The sequence below is a fragment of the Buteo buteo genome, chromosome 29 (genome assembly GCF_964188355.1).
Source record: "Buteo buteo chromosome 29, bButBut1.hap1.1, whole genome shotgun sequence".
Lineage (NCBI taxonomy): Eukaryota > Metazoa > Chordata > Aves > Accipitriformes > Accipitridae > Buteo > Buteo buteo.
The window spans coordinates 2168648-2188648 of NC_134199.1; the positions used below are offsets into that span (position 1 = coordinate 2168648).

General features: G+C 50.3%; 1 protein-coding gene across 18 annotated transcripts in view; it reads right to left on the reverse strand.

Moving 5' to 3' along the window:
* Positions 1–20001, reverse strand: part of CAPN15 (calpain 15) — a 61395-nt gene that overhangs the window by 15714 nt on the left and 25680 nt on the right. Inside the window, exon 2 of one of the 18 annotated variants that reach the window (XM_075059450.1) lies at positions 10123–10202. The exons of 15 other annotated variants lie outside the window; for them this stretch is intronic. In XM_075059450.1, the coding sequence (XP_074915551.1) occupies positions 10123–10184 (62 nt within the window). In that variant the 5' untranslated portion in view covers positions 10185–10202. Of the gene's footprint in view, positions 1–5031; positions 5061–10122; positions 10494–20001 lie in introns of those variants that run through there. 2 more of the 18 variants (XM_075059449.1, XM_075059457.1) reach the window with 2 other exon arrangements.

Below are 20001 nucleotides of genomic sequence, written 5' to 3' on the forward strand. Positions count from 1 at the left end.
TTGTTTGTAACTCTCTGGATGAGGTGACACCCTGCTTTGCCTTCTTGCTGTTCCCAAGGTCAATTCTTTCTCCTTCGGTGTCACTCTGGCCCACCTCTGTTTCATTTTCTGTTCCTGTCTCTCTCCTCTCCTTTTGGCTTGCCACCATGGGTACACAACTTATCCACACTGGGATAACTGTGTTATCCCACGCCAGACACCACCAAGCAAAGAAAAGCAGGTTGTGATGTATGATGGTGCTGGCTATGGGCTTTGGGGACAGAAGCCTGGCCCAGCCAGCCTGTGAGCAGTAGCCCTGTGCCAGAGCCAAAGTAAGTCATGGTGCACCAGTGCCAGCACAGCTCACCAGCAGGTTCTGAGCTCTGCAGAGCGGGGCACCGTGTCCCAGCTCCAGCTCCTGCCCTGCTTACCTGGGAAGCAGAGAGGCCACAGAGCCCTGTCGTCAGCAGCAGCCCTCGGTTTCAACCTCCAGTGTTGCCTGCGAATGCCTGAAACCCTGATGGGGGAATGGGGCAACTCATGCCAGAGCCACCTCGTTCCAGGGCAGGAAGTCGTAATAAAGTTTTCCAGGCAGGTTCAATTTTCAGAAAGTGAAGCACAGCAGCAGCACCAGCTCCACAGGCCACGGCAACCTCTGGGCTTGCAGAGAGCAGCTCTCCCTCACCGCGGCCCTCCTGGTGCTTTCAGGAAGGCGATGCCCTGCTTGCATGCATGCTGACAAACAGCAGAAGGAATCCCAGCCCTGTGTGGTGCCCTTTATCCCCTGCTCAGGGTCATTTCCTGGAGCTTTGAGCAAAGGTGGGGCTGAAACAGAGCTTTCTGCTTCCTCCTCCTTCACACAAGGACAAAACAGTTGTCCTTCAGGTAAATCTGCAGCACGAGCCCAGAGCCCTCCCTCCGTGCACTCCTGCTCCCAGATAACACAGCCAGGTCTAAAGCCCCAACCTTGAACCCAAGCTCCAGGCCAGCCATGCCTCTTTCCAGCTGAGCTGGTCCCTTTCCAACCCCTTCCACCCTGCCCTGCTTGCCCAAGCCCCAGGCAGGGCCAACTCTTCAGGAGAAGCCTCTGAGACAGGCACCCAGACCAAGGAACGAACACCCTAAATCATGGGAGCTGCAATCCAGCGGGCTCCCTGCTGGCTCCCTCTCAAGCATCCCTTCAACAAGCAAGTTCAACTGCAACACCGGCTGGAACAAAGAGAGGATAGAAGATGTTTTATGCCACAGAAAGCAGGCACAGAAAGCTATGAGACGCCAGTCCAGTCCATGGAGGGGACCGGATCCTGGCTGGTCTCCAGCATCCCAAGCAGCAGCACCTGCACAACAGCTTCCCAAGGCAGCTGAGCAGACTGCATTGCAGCAGCGGGGTCTTGAGGGGACAGAGGATGCAGCAAGAACCACCCTGGGGAGGAGGAGAGTGACCCTCCCTTTGGCTGGGTACACAAGAAACTCTCCTGGGAATACTCCAGCAGCAGCAGCAGCAATCCAACCACATTTCCAGACCATGCTCCACAGCCATTGGAAGAGCAGCTCCCTCTCACAAAGAGATCAGATACAACCTTCAACTCCCTTCTTAAATCAAATGTTTCTCTAAATAAAGCCCGAACTCAAGAAATCCATTTTATTGCAAGAGAGAGCTTGAAAATTCATTCTGGTTCATATACCATGCCTTCATAGTTTGAACTTTACAAGGTATTTATTTACTGGAGTTATTTAAGGAATCTTTCCCAGCTAAGAGAAATATAAACATTGATTTTTCTGCCTGAAGTCCTACAGCTGTGAGCCACTATACAGTCCTCTCCCCTTTGGCAGCACCATGCCCACAGCTGTCTGAAAGGGAGATCACTCCCCAAACAGCAAAAGGGAATGAGCTGCATGCCCGGCTCCAGTAGAGGCAGGGAAGCAAACGGGGCCGTGAAGGGCACAGTGATCCTGTCACATCCATTCGTCTTACTGGATGAGGTTCATCAAACCCCAGGCATCAGCAAAAGGCAAGCAAAGGCTGTCAGCAACCTGTGCCATGCACGTCCGTCCTCCTGCAGCGTCCCATGCTGTTACCCACCATACACTCTGCTGGAGAGCACTGGCTCCAGAAAATCCATACCTAAATGCAGATGCTGCACTGCTTACTGCAGAGCAGGACCCTCCAGCCACCAATCTTCCTGCTGCACACATCACTCTTGCACCCATGGTCCTACCCAGCAGGCAAAGGCTTCTAGCCATGCAACAACAGGACCATGGAAAGAAATCACCTTGTCCCTTCCCATACCAATAGAGAGAACAGAAAAAACAGGATAACCTCAAAGACAGAAGTACCACACGAGGGGACAGTGAGATGAGCCGCATTGCCAGACCTGCTTGACGTGGGATCAGCGACAAGCTGCAGGCTCAGGCAAGGCAGCACCGTTTCACTTGGATGGGCAGGAGATCCAAGCTCCAGGCAGCAAGAAGGGAGGTGGAAGCCAGGACACTGCAGTGCTCTCCTCCAAGCTCCAATACTGGCCCTGGGGAGCCGCGATGCTCCCTGGCTGCACTGTCCCCCTCCCGGTCCTCTCCTCTCCCCCATGCCACAGGAGCTGGCTCCCAACAGTGTTCCAGGGACACCATCCTGCCCACTGCTGGGATTTCCACCTGCTTGACTTTCTCCACTGCCAGCTCTCAGGAAAACCAAAGAGCCTCCCAGAAAGGCCATCAGCTCTTCCCTCAAAGGTCTGTGGCTCCCCTTGCAGTGGCAGGGCCACCAGTGTGGCAAGCCCTGGCAGGAGACTTCCCTGCCTGCTTCTCCCCAGGATGGCTGTCGCACCATGTCACGGTGCCCAGCAGCCACACAGCTTTCCCTGCAAGCTAGTCGGAGATGCACAGAAATGGGAGAGGACATGGGACATGCATCTTCGGCTGTCCCCCACAAGCCACCGGTTCCCCAGCCTTGACGACTGGCAGCGCACCAGACTGCAGCCTGCTCCTACCAGATTCCTACCTAGGACTGATGGACAATTCAAGTCCCTGCCTGGAACACCAGACTTAATTTAAGGGTCCAAAGATCACAGAGGGCACAAGGCTGGAAGGGCAGCACTGAAGACTGGCCCTTGGTCCATCCTTACACAGTACAGCCCAGACCAGCACATGATGGGTTGTAGCAGCAGCCTTTGTCCCACACCAACACCTACCTCTCAAAAATGAACGGGCTGAAGGAGAAACCCAACCACAGCCTGTCCAAGCTCTGTAATTCTCCCTACAAAGCCTGGCTGGCTCCTTTCCCAGCAGGCAACAAGCCTGCGTGAGGAAATACAGTTGTCTCCACCATCTATTCACCAGGCCCATCTGCTGCATGATAACACACATGCTCTCCAGCCCCAGAAAACACAACTGAGATAAATCTCGCCTGCCACCTTCCCAGACGCCTGTGCAGGAGAGGAGCTCCTCTCAAAACCAGCTGCTTCACAGTGACCTGGCAAAGTCATCCACCCACAGAAGGGCTTTTCTTGGGAAGGGGACACTTTATAGGGAGCACGATGATGCAAGCTCTCAGAAGCCCAGCAGGCTGATGGCAGGGATTGGCTAGAAGCTCTTTTTGGGTGCACGCAGCAAGGAAAGGGCAACAGTCATACAACCCCACACCTCCAGCAGCATGGACGGGGCTGGCCCCACATGGCCATGCTTCCCACCTCAGCAGCTCTACCCAACCAAGACAGGGTGCACATCAGCTAGCAGGAGACACCACCATGTTGGCAGAACTGTACCTACCTTGGCAATTACAACAATGTAATTATAATACTTAAAAAAGAATATAGAAGGTACTCAACCAAGTAGGCAGCTTTCAGCATGCTGATCAGATCCCAGGGAACCTCACTGCTTGCTCTGTCTTGCAAGAGTTGGGAATGCCAAAGACAGTCCACCACCGAGGTGACAGCCTCTAGAGAGGGATGCTGGCTGGTACGCCCAGGCAGCCTTTGCAGGCAGGATCTGGCAGCAGAGCTGCCTGAAAGGTGGGTGGCTGTTTCCCTCTGGACACCGTTCCTGAGCGCACAGAGGTGGTGGGGGAAGGCTGTCACTAGAAGGGAATGGAGAGTCATTGCAGGGTCATCACTGGCCCTTTGCTTCCCTCTGATGTGTTGGAACTTTCCTCTAACCAAAGTGGGGCAGAATTGTTAGGACAAGACAAGGAAGGTATTAAGGCAGCACCTCCCAAACCCACCTCAGGACAGTGATATCCTCTTCCTAGGGCTCTGCTGAGCTTGCGTGTCCTGTTGCTACAGAGCCCTGGCTCCTACACAGCCATCAAACAAGCCAGGGGTCTCCACCACCTTTGGGTGTCATCTGGGACCAAAGGCTTTTCTGGAGTCTCACCAGAGCAGGGCAACACAGGAAGGAACAGGGCAGGGTGCGAGACCAAGAAGTGCCCAAAAACCTGCAGTTTGTGTCTTTCCTGCCGGCAGGGAGCTGGTGACGTGCCAAGCCTGTGTGATGTGCAGCTGAGCTCCAGGGCAAGAGATGGCAACCATCCCTGGACAGAAGCACCTTGGACTGCCAGAGCAAATGGCTCGAGGTGACCTGAGCACTGGAGCAAAAGATCCCAGGGCTCCACTGCAGAGCCCACACTGGCAACAGGATTATATGAGCTTGTGTCAATTGAACACAGCAACAGAATCAGGCTGTTTCTCTAAATAAAACTCCTCCAGAACAGCTAAAGCCTTAAAACTTACTGCTTCAGTTCTCTCCTGCAGTAAATAAACAAATAAATAAAAATCAATTGTTCTAGTCAGCAACGTACAAACCCTGAGTTCTCTGAAACAGAACACACTGTAGCAAAATTCTCTTGTTCAACAAATACAAGAAAAAGCACTAGATCTTTGTGGAAGAAAAAGTAAAATCACAAAAAAACCAAACAAAATCCTGCCTCAATTGTCTGTGAGCTGCATATCACTTCCCCTCCTCCCCATCCAGCTGTTTTCTATTTAACTCCTTCTTTCAATGGCAGCGCATGCTCTGACCTAAGAGAGGACTGCTGAGCCATCTCCCACATGGACCTACCATATCTCCAGAGCCAGCTGGAGCAGAAGACACCCGTGCTGGTGCAAGAAGGGGGTGCAGGAGGTCAGGAACCACACAGCATCACTCTGGCAGTTGAACTGTTAGAAGGGCACGTAGGTTGGGATCATGGCCCGCATGTCATGAAGCCCAGGCGAGGAGATGCTCTTGTCTGAGCTGACTCATTCTTGCAGAGCCAGGCAAGGGCTGGTAGGCTGGACCACAGGAAGGTTGCAGCAGATATACTGGCAGAGCAGCACAGAAACACTATGAACTGGGACTTTCCACTTTTTACAAATTTCTATAGGAGCATCACTGGAGAAAAACAGTCTCTGATTCATACTTCTAAACCCCCGAGGCTACAGAAGTAAGTGTCACCAGCTCTATGTTAGCATCATACAAACAAGGCAGGTTGCATAAGTATTTCCAAACCCTGCCTTTCCCACTCCTCCAAAGTGAGACAAGAAAATAAGACACTTCAATTCCAATGACCTTCGCCCAATCTCAGAGAGGCGCAGGCAAAAACAAAGCACTGGAAAGGACCTGTCCCTTTGCCCTCTTCTCCCACTTTGCACCAGCACAGATCTGCTGAGCAAGGGCAAAGACAGCAAAGAAAACCTCCCCTACACTCACCTATGATCTCTTGGAGGATCATATCAAAACAACGAAGTCAGGCAGTGCCAGGCAGGCTGCTGCAATGGCACAAACGTGCCCACAAAACAGGGCTCCTTGCTGGACCTCTCTACATGTGAGCAAAAGCAGCACCCCACTTCCACAAGAGCAAGCATAGAGGATCCCAGGATAACTCAGGTCAGAAGGGACCTCAGGGGGTCTTCAGTTCAAACTCCTGCTCCAAGATGCATCTCTTAAGAGATCACAGCAAGTTGTTCAGGTTTATACAGTCTGGTCTTGAAAACCTCCAAGCACGGAGACTACGTGACCTCTCTGGGCAGCGAACTCTACTAACTGACTGTCCTTGGGACAAAAATGCTTCCCTTTATATCCAGTCTGATCCTCTCCTGTTTCATCCTATGCCTGTTGTCCTCCCTATGCTCCTATGCTCCTGTCCTCCCACCACGCACTGCTGTGAAGAGCCTGGCTCTGTCTTCTGGATGAAGTCCCTGTAGGTATTGGTAGACCTCCTCCAAAGCCTTCTCTTCACCAGCCTGAATAAGCTCAGGTCCATCATCCTCTCCTTGCAGGACACATGCTCCAGCACCCTGACCATCTTAGTGCCCCTCCACTGAACTACTAGTTCAGTGGAGACTACTACCAGTAGTAGTCTCACAACTACACCTTTCTGGGCTGCACTCCTGCTCCCCTTGCACAGCACCAGGGAAATATTTGGTACTGTATGGGTCTGAGCCACCCTGCAGAACAGGGCTGGTGGCACACATCCTCCCCAGGGGAGCTGAGAAAGTGCTAAGGGAGCCCTGGTTGAAAGCTGCTACAAAACAGAGCTTCCCCCTAGCAGGAACCTGCCAACTTCAAAAGCACCAGCGGTTCAGCCTTCTGGTGACTACAAAGGGACAAAACTGATTTTTTAAGAAACTCTTGCTAAAATAGCTTGGCTTTATCACCATGTCTGACAACTCGTGCTGTTCCAGGCACCACCACTGCAAGCAGCTGTCCAGCCCAGGACAGAGGTCGGCCTCACAGCAGACCTGGTCTGTAGCATCCAGGACCTGCAGCCTCCTGTATGAATCATCACACTGAGGTCAGAGGAAGAAAGAAAAAACAACTCCAGAAAGGACACCACCTTCCTTGTGCAACCTCCATCTCACACCAGGCAGCTCCTTTCAGCCAGGACTGGAGCTGGGACCTTGGTCTGAGCTCCTGGCTGCACCATTCTCTTTGTTCCTTCAGTTTGGCAGAAGGGAACCACAATGGCTACAACTACACAAATTCCTCCTTTTGTTGAAGCAGTTGATGAAATAAAGACTTCTTGATCCTGAAATATCAATTTTTGAGTGCTCCAGAGCTTTATCATATATCTACTCTCACTCTTTAGAGTCAATCCAGGACAAACTGTCAACTAGTTCCCAGGAACACAGCTTAGACAGGGAAAGGAAAAACAGCTGAGGGACCAGCCCATTCCACTTCCATGGCAGGACACCCCTTCTTTCTGGAGGTTACCTCCTCCCAGCCCCAGTGCAGTATCAGTGCTCCTAACTATTCACTGGGGCAGGACAATTACATTTATGCAGAAAATAGCATTTTCCACTGGTAATAACTTGAAATGAATTGAAGCAGGACAACTGAGTTTGTTCTGTTTAATAAAGCAATGGTGGCAGAGGAAAATCACTCATCAAAGCAGAAGGGAGAGGAAAAAAATAAATCTAATTCTGCAGCAGGAGACCCTGCAAAGCTGAGCACTTGAGGGTAAATGGGGCCATTAAAGACCCATCAACACCACGTACCCACCCCAGAAGGTGCCAAGAGGCTCGATTAGATGCTAAGAGTTTTCCAAGCTAATGATGCACTCCAGTCCCTGGGAATTTCTTGGTCCCATTGCACCAAACCTCAGGAGGGTTCTTGCACAGTTTCTATTTAGCTTCTACTTTCCCACACTGGACACAGCTCACAAAGTGCTCCGCTGGCTCAGATGTGCTCCGCTGGCCAGGGAGAGAACAGGCTGCGAGTTTTAATGAGAAGTTCCCAGGGGAAAATTGAACTCTGCTAATGAGAGGTCTGAGAGAAAAACCACTGGCCCCAGATGTATGGAGTTCAGCAGTATATTTTTCCAGCAGCCAACAAAACCACAGAACATACTCTCAAACTACAGCTTTCCCTGCAATTTACTTTGTCGTCACCTCCCTGAAAACAGGACTTGCCTGTCTTAAGAGAGACAGATGTTAAGGGTGAGAGGGGACATTTTGCTGTAGGACAGGGAAGAAAGGAGTTCCAAGACAATGCTCTGTAAGTACAACTGCTTGCAAAGGATGCAAGTGGGACAGAGAACATGCTCCTCTACCCTTCAGTGGCCATGAAGAGGCTCCAAGGAACCTGTCAAGAGCAAGGTGGGAAACAGGAGGAGGGCAGAGGCACAGCTGGGATAGGAGCATCCTGAAAACTCCTGTCACATGCACCAAAGTCTGGCTTTGATGAAGGAAGGAAGTTGAGGAGACCATCATCACTTGGAGAGTCCTCTTCATGGCTGAAATCCCTGGCTGGGTTTGGCCCAGGAAAAGGAGAGGAGTAGTCTTTGAAGCAATCTGCCCATCTGAATACGTGGTCACTGGAGTTGCAGGCCCAATGCTGCTGCAAGAATGCAAAGTGACACACATCTGGAGGGAGCCAGCCTCACATTAGCTTTCCTCCAAGGCTATGGATATACAGGCAGTGTTATCCTAAACTGATGGGCTGGAGACAAGAGACTTTTATCGTTCTTCATGCAAAATCATCAAAGCAGAATCAGAATCTGGAAGGCTTGCCTTGTGAGAAAAACAGGACGTGCATCATTAGCCTTTAATATACCTTAATTGCTTCGATGTTGTAAGATATTATTTTTCAGAAGAAAACCAGTTTGGCTGGCAGAGTGCTGTGCAGTATAGGCATGCTGAGACAAGATCATTCTCAAAGGCTCCTTTCCTAATGAACAAGTTACCCAAATCACTGCCAGGGCAACAAGAAGAATCCCTGGGGCTATGAAAGGAAGAGGCAGACTGAGTATTTCAAAGAGGCCAGCAAAGTCCAGGTTCTAGCTTTGCTCAAATGTCATGAGGTTTTGCAAGCTCTGGATTCACAAGCTTTTAATGAGGAACCAGGTGTCCCATCCTAAAGAAGCACCTCCTGTGCCTATCCAAGATTATTGGGATGCAAGGCCCAGACAAGATGGCCAACGGCAACGTGACCTCTTCAAAACTCAGGATGGAGGCATGGGGAACGTGCTACACTGGGAATCAGTCGCACAGGATCATCACAGGACAGGCTTTGCTGCAGCAAGGCTGGCAGAAGAACAGCCTGGGAAGGTCTCTCTGGAGGCCCAGCCCTGGGGACAGCCATCAGCTCAGCCTCAGCTCCTCTCAAGCTACACTATTTCTCATTAAGACCAATTCCAGCCTGTTATAATTAATAACCTCACCTTGCCTCCCCGCATGCAAGCATGGGAAATTTCTGCAGTTGCAATCACAGTTCACTTCAAAGAAACCAATTTAGCACAGCACTACTGCTGCCATCATTCCTGTACTCAACTACTTTATTTACCTTTTCTGTACCTAATTTTCCTGGTCTTTTGGGTATCTGGGGAAATTAAGAGCAAACAATATCAAGCTCCAATTGCACCCAAGTATTATACTAGGTGAGGAAAATTTGTGTCATTAACTCAGGCCAGCACCGTACTACGTGTGTGCTTAAACAGGTTTGATAATGCCTTAATACTTGGATTTGGCTCAAGGCGGTGATGAACTAAATGGCCTCAGTCCATATCTTGCCTTACTTTTGACTACTCAACACTGACTTTGACCAAAATCCACATACAGTGGATATCTGAACCCACTTAAGAGCAAATACACAAAGGAGGTACACCAATTTTATAGGTTTTTGTTACAGTTGCATGAAATTGGTGTAATTTAGGCGTAGAAAGAGCAAAGGATCTCTGCAGATACCATAGTTCTGCTAAAACATTTGGGAGCGCCTTGGCATGCCTGCAACTCCCACAAAAGCTGCTCTTTCAGGGAAAAAGGTCCACAGTCTTCCAGCAAATGCAACACAAGAATTCAAGAACTTAATTTTTTTTGTTAAAAAGCCAACAGACTGGAAAGGCCTGAACCCTAGAAGACTGAAGGACCCAAGTTACATTGGATACTGGTAGCTTCAGCTTCTTGCACACTTGGAGCAAGAAAGCACTTAGAGAACAGTAGTTTTGTTCTTTAGAAAGCCTGGTAAAAATCGGCTCAGCTACTTTGTATGTTTTTTATAATTATAGTCCATCTTTGGTCTGAGCAGTATCCCAGAAAGTTTCCCACGTAAAATGAAGTTGTCTCGCAAAATTCTTGAGTGCCTAAAATGGAGGAAGATTCAGACTCCATTGAAATCAATCCCACAGACCAGGATGATACAACTTACAGATCTACTACCAAATAAAATGATTACCTGTTTGCAGGATGGCTTGTATAGAAAGGCTCAAAAAACTGCAGACTTTCACAACCAGCCATCAAACAAAGGCTTCCACGCTGAAAAAAATGAAAGATGTGATCCACAATCCAAACAGGGTAAGGGTCTTGCCAACATTATATACAAACACAAGGATTATGAGAGCTGCTGTAACTCAGCATTTGGCCCTTCAGATTCATCTTTTAAGCAATGCCAGGGGAAAGTTTTTTGGAAGCAGCAAAAGTGAGTTTGGGAATTATATTTTCTTGAGAGTTTTTCATGATCTGCTGCTGACCCAAGTCCCACAGCCATCTCCAGCCAGCATCCAGCAGGTGGCAATGCCCATGAACACCAAACAAATCTCCTGGACCTTTGACTCTCCACGCCAAGATGACAGGACAAAACCTCAACATCAGCCACCGAGGAAGAGGGCTGATCCCATGCCCCAGCAGGCAGGGACAAGACTCAAACATTGGCACCAGGGGTGCTCCTTGCTGTGCGAGGCGCTTGCTGTGTACTCATGCCGGTGGGTGCCCCAGAGCCCTGCTCGCTTGCTGACATTCAGAACAGGTTTAGTACAAATGTGCATTGCGGTTTCACTTCAATGGCCCCAGCAGGAGGGATTCTGCAATTATTCACACGTGGAGAAGCCTGAGTGCTTCTGTGGAAAGGAATGACAAATTTCGAACTCTGAAAAGATCCCCTTGGTTAGGAAGGAAGACTTTGAAGGAAGTACAGGGGCTCCAAAAACTTATTTAATCATTCCCTGACTGGGCCATAAATCCTTCCCTGCCTTGAGGCAGCTCGGAAAACTTCTCAAGAGCCTATGAAGGGTCAATCCTGGTAGACACCTACCCTGGTCGATAATCCAGATGAACTGAAAAAAGGTGAATCAGGGTGAGGGAAGAGCGGTTCAGCCAGCAGGCAGCAAGGCAGGCTACGGTCAAAGGCCAAACAAGTTCAGATCTGGCAGAAGAGGAGTAATGCCTGCTGACCTGGCTGCAGCATTCAGCCTGGACTCTCAGCCCAAAAAACTCTGGGCCTTTGAACATGGCAGGAGAAGAGATTATTACAGAGCAAACATGGCCCTGGTGACATCAGCACATCACGGACTGATGGAATACCATCGATCCGATCACACACCCAGCAGGGATCAGTGAGACACCAAGTCCTCTGGGATGAGCTGCAGCACAACCCCTCCATGGAGCAGTGTCCTTTAAACCTCAAGGTGTGCCAGGAAGAGGGGAGATACCAGGAGCACCTAATGGTCTCCTGTGCCCGCAGGAACCCGAGGACAAACACACCTAGAGCAATATGAAGCCAAATCACAGCCTAGAGGCAGCCTCTCCTCTTGCAGTCACCAGGGCTCCCTGCTGATCTGGACAAACCGGTGAGCGGTTTAACACTGAACATGTGAGCAGGACACATCATACAGGTACCACTCCCACCAGGAGCACAGACCTCCAAGCCTCCACTGAAGTTCGGCTAGCACAAGATGTATAGAAATCAGGGGATATCAAGAACAACAGGGGGAGGATTTATGACCGACATGCTGGATGTAGGAGGACTAGCAAGATGGTAGGGAGGACAGCTGGGAAGATTATATTCTTTACTACTACTATTATACCAATTCATTTCAAATCATGGCAGGTTTTAATTTAAAAAGCCAACAGACATTGTGCCCTTTAAAAAGGGCACAAAAGCTGGTAACAGCAACGAACCAGGAGAATATCCCAGGGAAGAGCAGCACGGGGCTAATGCCTCCCTCACAACGTTAGCAGTTGCCAATAAATGGCATTCAGGGAGGCCACAGAACATCCCCTTCACCGTGTCTTTTGCCCAGAGAGGAAGAAGGGCAAGACTTTGTTGTCTTCAACGCATCGCTGAGACCTAAACAAGGCTGACATACCAAGAAGAGATGTCCTTTTTTGCTGCATCAAGGATGCGTGCCACTCCCTCAAATCTGCTGGTTGAAGGATCTTCCTCTGAGCTCCCTCTCCTGTTATTGCCTCTCAAGCATCTCCATTGCAGAATAGCTGGGCTGGCTCTGTTCCAGGCCCTGCCATCAACCCTTCTCACCAAGCCCGGAGGGGACATCTGCTATACACACCTGTAGATTGGCCACGGGAATGCCTGCCTGCCTGCATGGTGCCTGCCCAGAGACAACAGGATGGTGACAGTTTTATATCAGTGATTATCTATGCTGCTTGGGTTGGGAAAAGTGGGAGGGATGGCCAGAAGAACTCAAAGTGGAAGGATTTCAGATGACATGCAGGAGGGAATGAACTAGAGGACATCTCCTGGGATGTCTCATGTCTGGAGAGCATGGCATGGAGAGGATTGAGGAGCTCTGGATGATGCTCTGTGAGCAACTCCACACCCCCACGTCACTGTCACAGCCAGCGCCACCAGCTCAGCTCCAAAACACCACCCTGTACTTTCAGAGAGTAAATTAAATCCCTTCTTCCCAGGATGAAAAGGAAATTCAAAGCTATTTGCTGCCTTTGAGGACTGAAAGGCAAAATACTGCTGTTGGAGAGGGCCACTTGCCCCCTTGTGTGGCCCTGCAGGGGTTGTGGGGTGGTGGGGTCTATCACAATGCAGGCACAACCACAGGGAAGGAGGTGGGAGGACCCTGCCAAGCCCCATTCTCCTTTTGTCTCACCAGTTCCCAGCCCTGTCCATAATCAGCTGCATGGGGCAGGCCACTATTTGCTTGAGAAACAACCCTATTTTCCCTAAATTCTCCCTGAAAAAATGAATCAAGGCATAGCTCCAAGGTGCAATTAAGAAAACAACAACAGTAATCAAGAGGTCAGTACCATTTGGGATGGAGGGAAAGAGAAAGACTCGTGTTTCTGTGAGGCCTGAGACTAATGAGAGCGGGGCTGCAGCCTGGCAGAGGTGGGAAGCAGAGCCCCCAGCCTCCTCCTCCTCCTCTCCTGGGGCTTTGACTTGGCCATCACCCCAGCTCCTGGCAGAGCTGCTGCCCAGCGCTCTTCCTGAGAATGAGGAAACTTCTCGGGGCTCAAGTCCATGCTGCCAAGCTCTGCAGCAGCACTGTCCCACGCCAGACCACGCAGCGCCCTTCCCGCAGCTGCCAGCCATGCTTGGGGTACTGAGAGCAGGACCTCACGCCTCCGGGCAAGACGGAAGGCAGCAGGGCACTGTGGTCCATCGCCAGTGGCTGTCAGGCTCTCTTCAGGATGATTAACAGGCCTTAATGAAAAGCTAAGCCAGTCCTGTACCTCAGGAAAGCAGCTCATGCTTAATAACCCAGCCAACAAGCTTTGCACTGATCTGCAGGAAGAAAGAAAGATTGCCAAGGGACAGAGGAAGAGAGAGGAACTCTGGCAACTCCTGACATCCCTGGAGTTCAGCCTATGGTCAGATCAGGGCACAGTAATCAAGCCACCGCAGCTATGCTACAAACGTTATCTGGCAGCGAGGGAAAATGCGAGGATGGAGGTTCCTCCCAGAGCCAATGCCACCAACTACCAAGCCCTGCTATCTCTCAACATGCTTGAGCAGCTCCTTTGGTGAGAGGAGATCAGAAGGCAGAGGGCAAACCTGAATGTCCTCTCTTCTACTTCAGGAACCACACCTGCGACCCCTCCAAAGAACACCGATCCCAGAGGAAGATCTCAATGCACACAGCAGAAGCCCAGGGCAATGTCCCAGATAAACTGGATATTGGAATTTGCACACACATGCACACACTCACTCTTTCCATCGAGTCCTTGGCTCCACATGCAACTTTCAAGTGCACTCACATTCACTGCCAGGTGCTGGAAAAAACATGCACGAAGGCTTGCAGTGCAGGCCTGCTGCACTGGAGCCACATCCCTCCATGCTTTACTGACCTGGGGTGAAGTGGGGCCAAGGGCTTGCTTGGTCAGCTTGGCTGCCTGGGCCAGCATGGAAAGCAGAGGCTTTGAACAGCAGTAAACCCCCCCCAACCTCAGAGATGGCTCCAGCCTTTCCTGTTCCTTGATCATCCGCACCTTCTCCAGCTCTGTTCCCCTTCCCAGGTTATGTCAGGTCAAGCAGATGAATGCAAGACTACACAAAATTTGTTGCTGCATCAGCTGTGGTTTGAGAAGCCTGTTGCCATTCTGCAGCCAGCAGGATCTGCTCTCCTTGTGGGCTCGGAGGGAGGAAGAACAAGGAGGGAGAAGCCGCCTCAGGTGCTGTTCAGACTGAGGGCAAATGAACCAGCATCTCCTCCACGCAATAGGAGGAAGAAGCAATTTATTCTGACAAATTGTGAAAGCCTGCAGCGGGGTTGGCCCTTTCTGTCAAAGCTGGTGTACCACACAGAGGCTTACGTGCTGGAGCAGAGAGGGGAGGGTACCGGCAGTCAAGTGATATATGCATCACTCACAGAGGGAGGCGATTAGCAACTCAGAAGAACCAAGCTGCAAAAGATACCTGCCTATCCACCTGGGATCCTGGTGGCAGGCAGGCACAGTGTGTGCTAGCCCACCAACACTGCCGGGGCTGCCACTGAGCAGCAGGGGCTCAACAGGCACTCGGACACACACTGTGACGCCTCTCAGCATACCCCTCTCTAGAGGGTTCATGTCTCAACTTTTCCACCTCAAAAGGGGTTGAACGTTTGGGCATAAGTGCCTCCGGGATGAGACGCAGTGCTAAGGAGCATCCAGCAATGTGGCACAGGTAGGATGTTCATATTTGCATCTTGAGCTTGTAAGTGAAGTTCAGGTTGGCTGTGGAGTGTTCACAGTCCAGGAGGCCAGGAAATAAAAGCTCTTAACTTGTAGGGGACCTGTAACAAGAAGGATCTGGGATGCTAGGCGTCTGGATTAGCCAAGAGAGAACAGGCAACAGCACAGAAGCTCCCTCTTGAAGCAACATAATTCCAGTGTCCATTTGGTCTCCAGTGAATGTACAGATATGGCTGTGTCCTCCTTCGCTTGCCTGCCTGGCTGCCAGATTCCCTCTTTCCACAAAGCAGCTAGAGGGGTTCTGGAGAGAACTAGGAATGGCTTTCCCACTGCAGCCTAAGAAACACCGTCAGCACCTGAAAAAACAAAGACTTCATGCCTGTACACACTTCTACCTATGTATCTGTGCAGCCCTGTGCCTGCAGTAGACGGTGGTGTTTTGGAGAGCCTTGGATTCTCCTTCCATGGGACCTGTTATCTAGACAGCAACAAAGACACTGACAGACCACGTATGCTGCCCAACTGCAAAGTCTACAAGTCCAGAAACCAAATGTTAATTTCTCAAGTCCTGGCAATGCTCTTTCACCATCCTCTGGATTATCCCTACTCGCTAGCATAATGATTTCCAAACCTTGGGTCAATCCAGACCTGCTCTTTGCAAGTAGTAATAACCAAGTGTGCGAGCACACACTTGCCTGCATCCCAGAATAGAAAGCAGCTGGAATCGCATCTTAGTGCTGCCAACGGGAAGTTGAAAGACTTTCAGACACTCCTCTCTTTCTGCTGACTCTGTCTTTATGGGCTCTTCTCCTCGCTCTCCACTACATATACAGCTCCTTTAACTGCCGATTTTCCACAGGTGGTGAAGTTCCAGATGCTCCTGGGAGGCTTTTCCAACTTTATTCTATTTAAATAACAGGGGCATATGGTTTATTACAGCTATTAAAGGGTTTGTATATGTATGTGGGGGGAATCTTAAGAGAACAAAACATGCATCTGAGCCTGGGATTCAGAGAGCTACCAGGACCTCTGAGCACCCAGACACTAGACACCATCGCCTGGCCACAGAGGAGCAAAGAACCACCTCTGTCTGCAAACATCAGACCAAGGGCTGCAAATGAGTTTCTAGCTCCTCACCTACATCACACTAGGTCCTTCAGTGCTAGCGAGGAGATTTATACCAGCCCGAGACATCATCAGGACTCCTGTTCCCTTTCTAGAACAGCTGCCACCCCCTGAACAGGATGAAGGCCTAATCTCCAGGACAAGGCCAGAGCCAGATATCGGGTTAAACAGGATCTAAATAGGAGCTGAAGCAGCTACACATGGCCCTTGGAAGCAGGATGTTCATGCTGAATCAAGCTGTGCCTTCTCCCTCTACAACCAGGGGAGCCCTGGCTAAGCACAGACTCAGTGTGCCTGGCACTGCCTGCACACCAGGAGAGAGGCAGGCAGGCAGGGAGAAGCAGAGCACAGGCTGCTCTTTGAAGGAGGATCTAAGCATGGAGGCACAGAAAGATTAGAAGCCCTTCAGTGCTACGAACCTGAGAAAGTGGGAAGGAAAGAAAGCGCCAATGGGGCTGATTTCTACAGTTACGTTTTACAATAAAGACTTACCTGCTCTCAGCAGGGAGGGCGGGAGGCAAGGAAAGGAGCAAGAAACTGAACTCATTAAGATGCTCTCTCATCTGGGACAGCTTCAGCAAGGAGGGTGGACTCTTGGGACCAAAGGACACTTGATTCCCCGCATTTAGCTACCCATACCTGAGGCATGTTTGAACAATCACTTCAAAAGCAACCCCTGCAGAGGCAAGAAAGCCGGATGAAGAGGAAGCTCTACTTGTTTTTGTTTCTCTGTCTTTAAGCCAATGAAGGAATTTCTTTTTAGGTGAGGGTCTGTGGTCTACCTCAAAAGAGCCTGCGCTCCCTGGAGAAAAGAGCAAGGCAAGGGCAAGGTGGCCATCTGGAGTCAGAGCCCTGCAGTCCCTAGACATTGCAAGGACTGCTGGCCCTGTGCTTCTCTGCAAAAATCCCAGCTACTCCAAACCGCCAGAATCTCACTGTTTTCTCACATGTCTGCAGCAGATGCCTTTTCCAGTTTTCTCACCGGTACATCACACAAAAAGCAAGTCTTGTTGACATCAGGCAGACCTATCCTTGCGTCTTTCAACACTTGCCCAGTGTTTTAAGAACCCAACATGGAAAATGCTTTTGAAGCTTCACAGAGAGCCAAGAAGAGGCTAAGATGAAGGCATGGTCTTGTACTTTTATTCTGCTCTCATAATACCTGGCCTCAATGTAGGGTGGTCAAGCCCAAGCACGGTGGGGAGGAGGCTACAAACACAGGTGGAGCACACATCCAAGGAGACAGTACAGGCAGCTGGGAAATATGTTTGCCAGGACAAACAGCTCCTGGTGTGGGACTGTGTAGATAGATCCCTTGCATGAACTAAACAGCAAAGGTTTTGCCCTTCACACACCACACAGGGCTATTTTCTGCCATTCTTCCCAGCACAGCCTGTAGAGGATACGTGCATTCTGCATCAGAAAACACAAGCACATGTGCGTGCAGGGTAGTTTGCAAGTACAGGTCCATTTGCACAGATGAAGACTACCTTCTGCTATCTTTAAGAACAGGGAACAACTTTAGATGTCACACACCTGAACAATGGCATTTGCAACTTACATTAGCATCCCTCCTATCCCATGTTTGAGGCCGTTTCATGCCATTTTCCAGTGCACCGATTGTTAGCACTGGAGGCTAGGGTGGGAGAAGAATTTTCCTGTTTCCCAGGACTAGAGAGATGTGGGACTAAGGATAAACATGCTATGGGCCTGTAACTGGAAACAGCCAGGAAAACCTGATGGGACTGTAAACCAGGCACGCTCAGGACTCAGCCATAGCCCCTTACTCCCACTGCAACTTCCCTCTCCTGTGGGGAGGCTGGAAGAAGAGATTTACTGGTGGCCGCCAACCTGAATTGCTGCTCAGCTAAGATTTATGCCGCAATTTGTAGTGCTGTTAAAATAAAATTGGAAGAGTGGTGGGGGAAGAGAAAGAGAGAATGAAAGAGAGGGGAGGGAGAGGAAATGGATCAGGAGCAACAACACAGCTCCAAAGCTGTCTGCTCCCATCTCTCACATCTCCATTGAATAAATCACCCTGCATTTCCAACTGCTGTGCTCCTGCCTTCAGTTCTTGCAATGCTAATACCTGGGCTCACTTCACAGGGGGGGCACATGCAGGGTACAGTTAATAGAAATCTGTCCATCTCCACAGCTGCTGAAGTGTCAGGCTCAATAAATAGCGCAGGCAGAGAATAGTATGAAAAGTCCAGGGCATCTGGGCATCCGCAGGCTGGTGGCTGCTTGCAGGATTTCCACAATGCAGCCACCAATGCTCCAGAGGACAGGAGAATGGACACCCTCCACTTCAGATGTAACCCCCTGCCTTCTACCTTCTCATTCCAGCACTGGTTAAACACCATTCCTATCTGCCAAGGTCAGAGGTGAGCTAAATTACTCCCTGTACCTCCAGGACTTTGCCAGTTCTGCAGGAAAAAGACTGAAGTCATGGATCAATATGCCTGCACACGCAAAGAGCCACAGGATTCCCCCCACCAAGATCCCCACTGACCCCTCCTCTGAGGAGAAGCCAAGGAAAGCTCAGAGCACCTTGCAGCTCTCACGGAATCCTGGCTCTGCTCTTCAGGACTGGATGCTGACACGTGACCTTCAAAAAAATCAAAAGCAAAACCTCTTAGTGAACTTTAACAGAACAGCTTCCTCTTGACATCGGGGAAACTCATCCACCCCGCCCCGAGCCAGCTGCTCTGTCCCATACTGCTGAAACCGTGGAGGAAATTCAGAATTGCATCCAAGGAGACTTTGGCCTTTCACCACCTCAGCATCCCTGCTCTTTACAGAAAGAGCCAGGCCAGCCTTGAGGATTCACACCTCATTACAGAAACCACCACTGGGCAATTTAATGAGAGGCCCAAATATCAATCCAATACTGACCATACAGTACCAATACAGGCATTGGTGAGCTCTCAAGCCCTGCTGCTGAAGTACCTTCTCATGGTGCTCGAGCCAGCAACTGAGTCCAGTTCCTTCTTGCAGGGGAGTTGGGAAAAGATGGGATCCTGTGCATAGGCTGAGTCCCACACCAACAGCAATGGATCTGTTTTGTTGACCTATAAAGCTCACTTACTTCTCTTTCTCATGTGTCTGAACTTTAGAGGGGACAATTATCAACAGTTTCCAAGAAACTCAGTGGGATAAAACAGAAAACATTCTGATCTTACTGTGGTTTGGCTATGAATGCTTCCTCTTGCACAGCCTACTTGTCATTTTCATTTCCTTGCAATGATGGCTTCTAGGACAGCCCTGGGCCAATCTTAAGTACCAGCATGCACATATAAAATACCCCTGGATGCACAGAGTAGACCCAGAACCGTTCCCTCTGTGGCACAGCATCCAGTGCAGACAGCAAGACTGGCTCCTTCAGCATGTTGTGATCCCCACCATCCTAAAACCCTCCCCTGCACCTTCCTGCCCCACTGGCACCAAGTGAAATGTGGCAGTCAACAGCGCCTTGAGGCCACCCAGGGCAGCTGCCACGTCACAGGAGATCACCCACCAGGATACCATTGGCAAACCAAGGAGTTCCAGGAGGACACAAAGAGCATTCCACCACATGAGAAGCCCACCACGCTCCCACCACCCCATCAAACAAAGGTTCAACACAGGAACACACACTTGGCCTCAGATTCAGCTTGGCATTGCTGTGCACTTTGAAAATGGTGGCTATTTGGTTCTCTGGCTTCTCGGAGACAGCGAGGAGGACTGGGTGGGTTATGTGGAGCTGGAAGGGCCAGGAGCAGAGCCGAACAATGCTGTGCTGGGGCAGGCTGAGCCATACGACCACCAAGCACCCCAACCTACTCCTTCTGTTCATGCCCCATGCTCTATAGCTACTGCCACCCTAACTGAGCCAGCAACACATCTGGCCATTTGCTCGAGCAGTCAGGCAGGCAGTAATTACCAGGGAAGCCCCTACAAGCTATACTGTACCCTGGAGGCCTCTGGACTCAGTAATTCAGACCATAGTACTGTTTACTGCCTCATAAAGATGACACATACTTAAGTTAGTGCTTTGACAGCTGGAATCTAGAGGATGCTTCTGGCT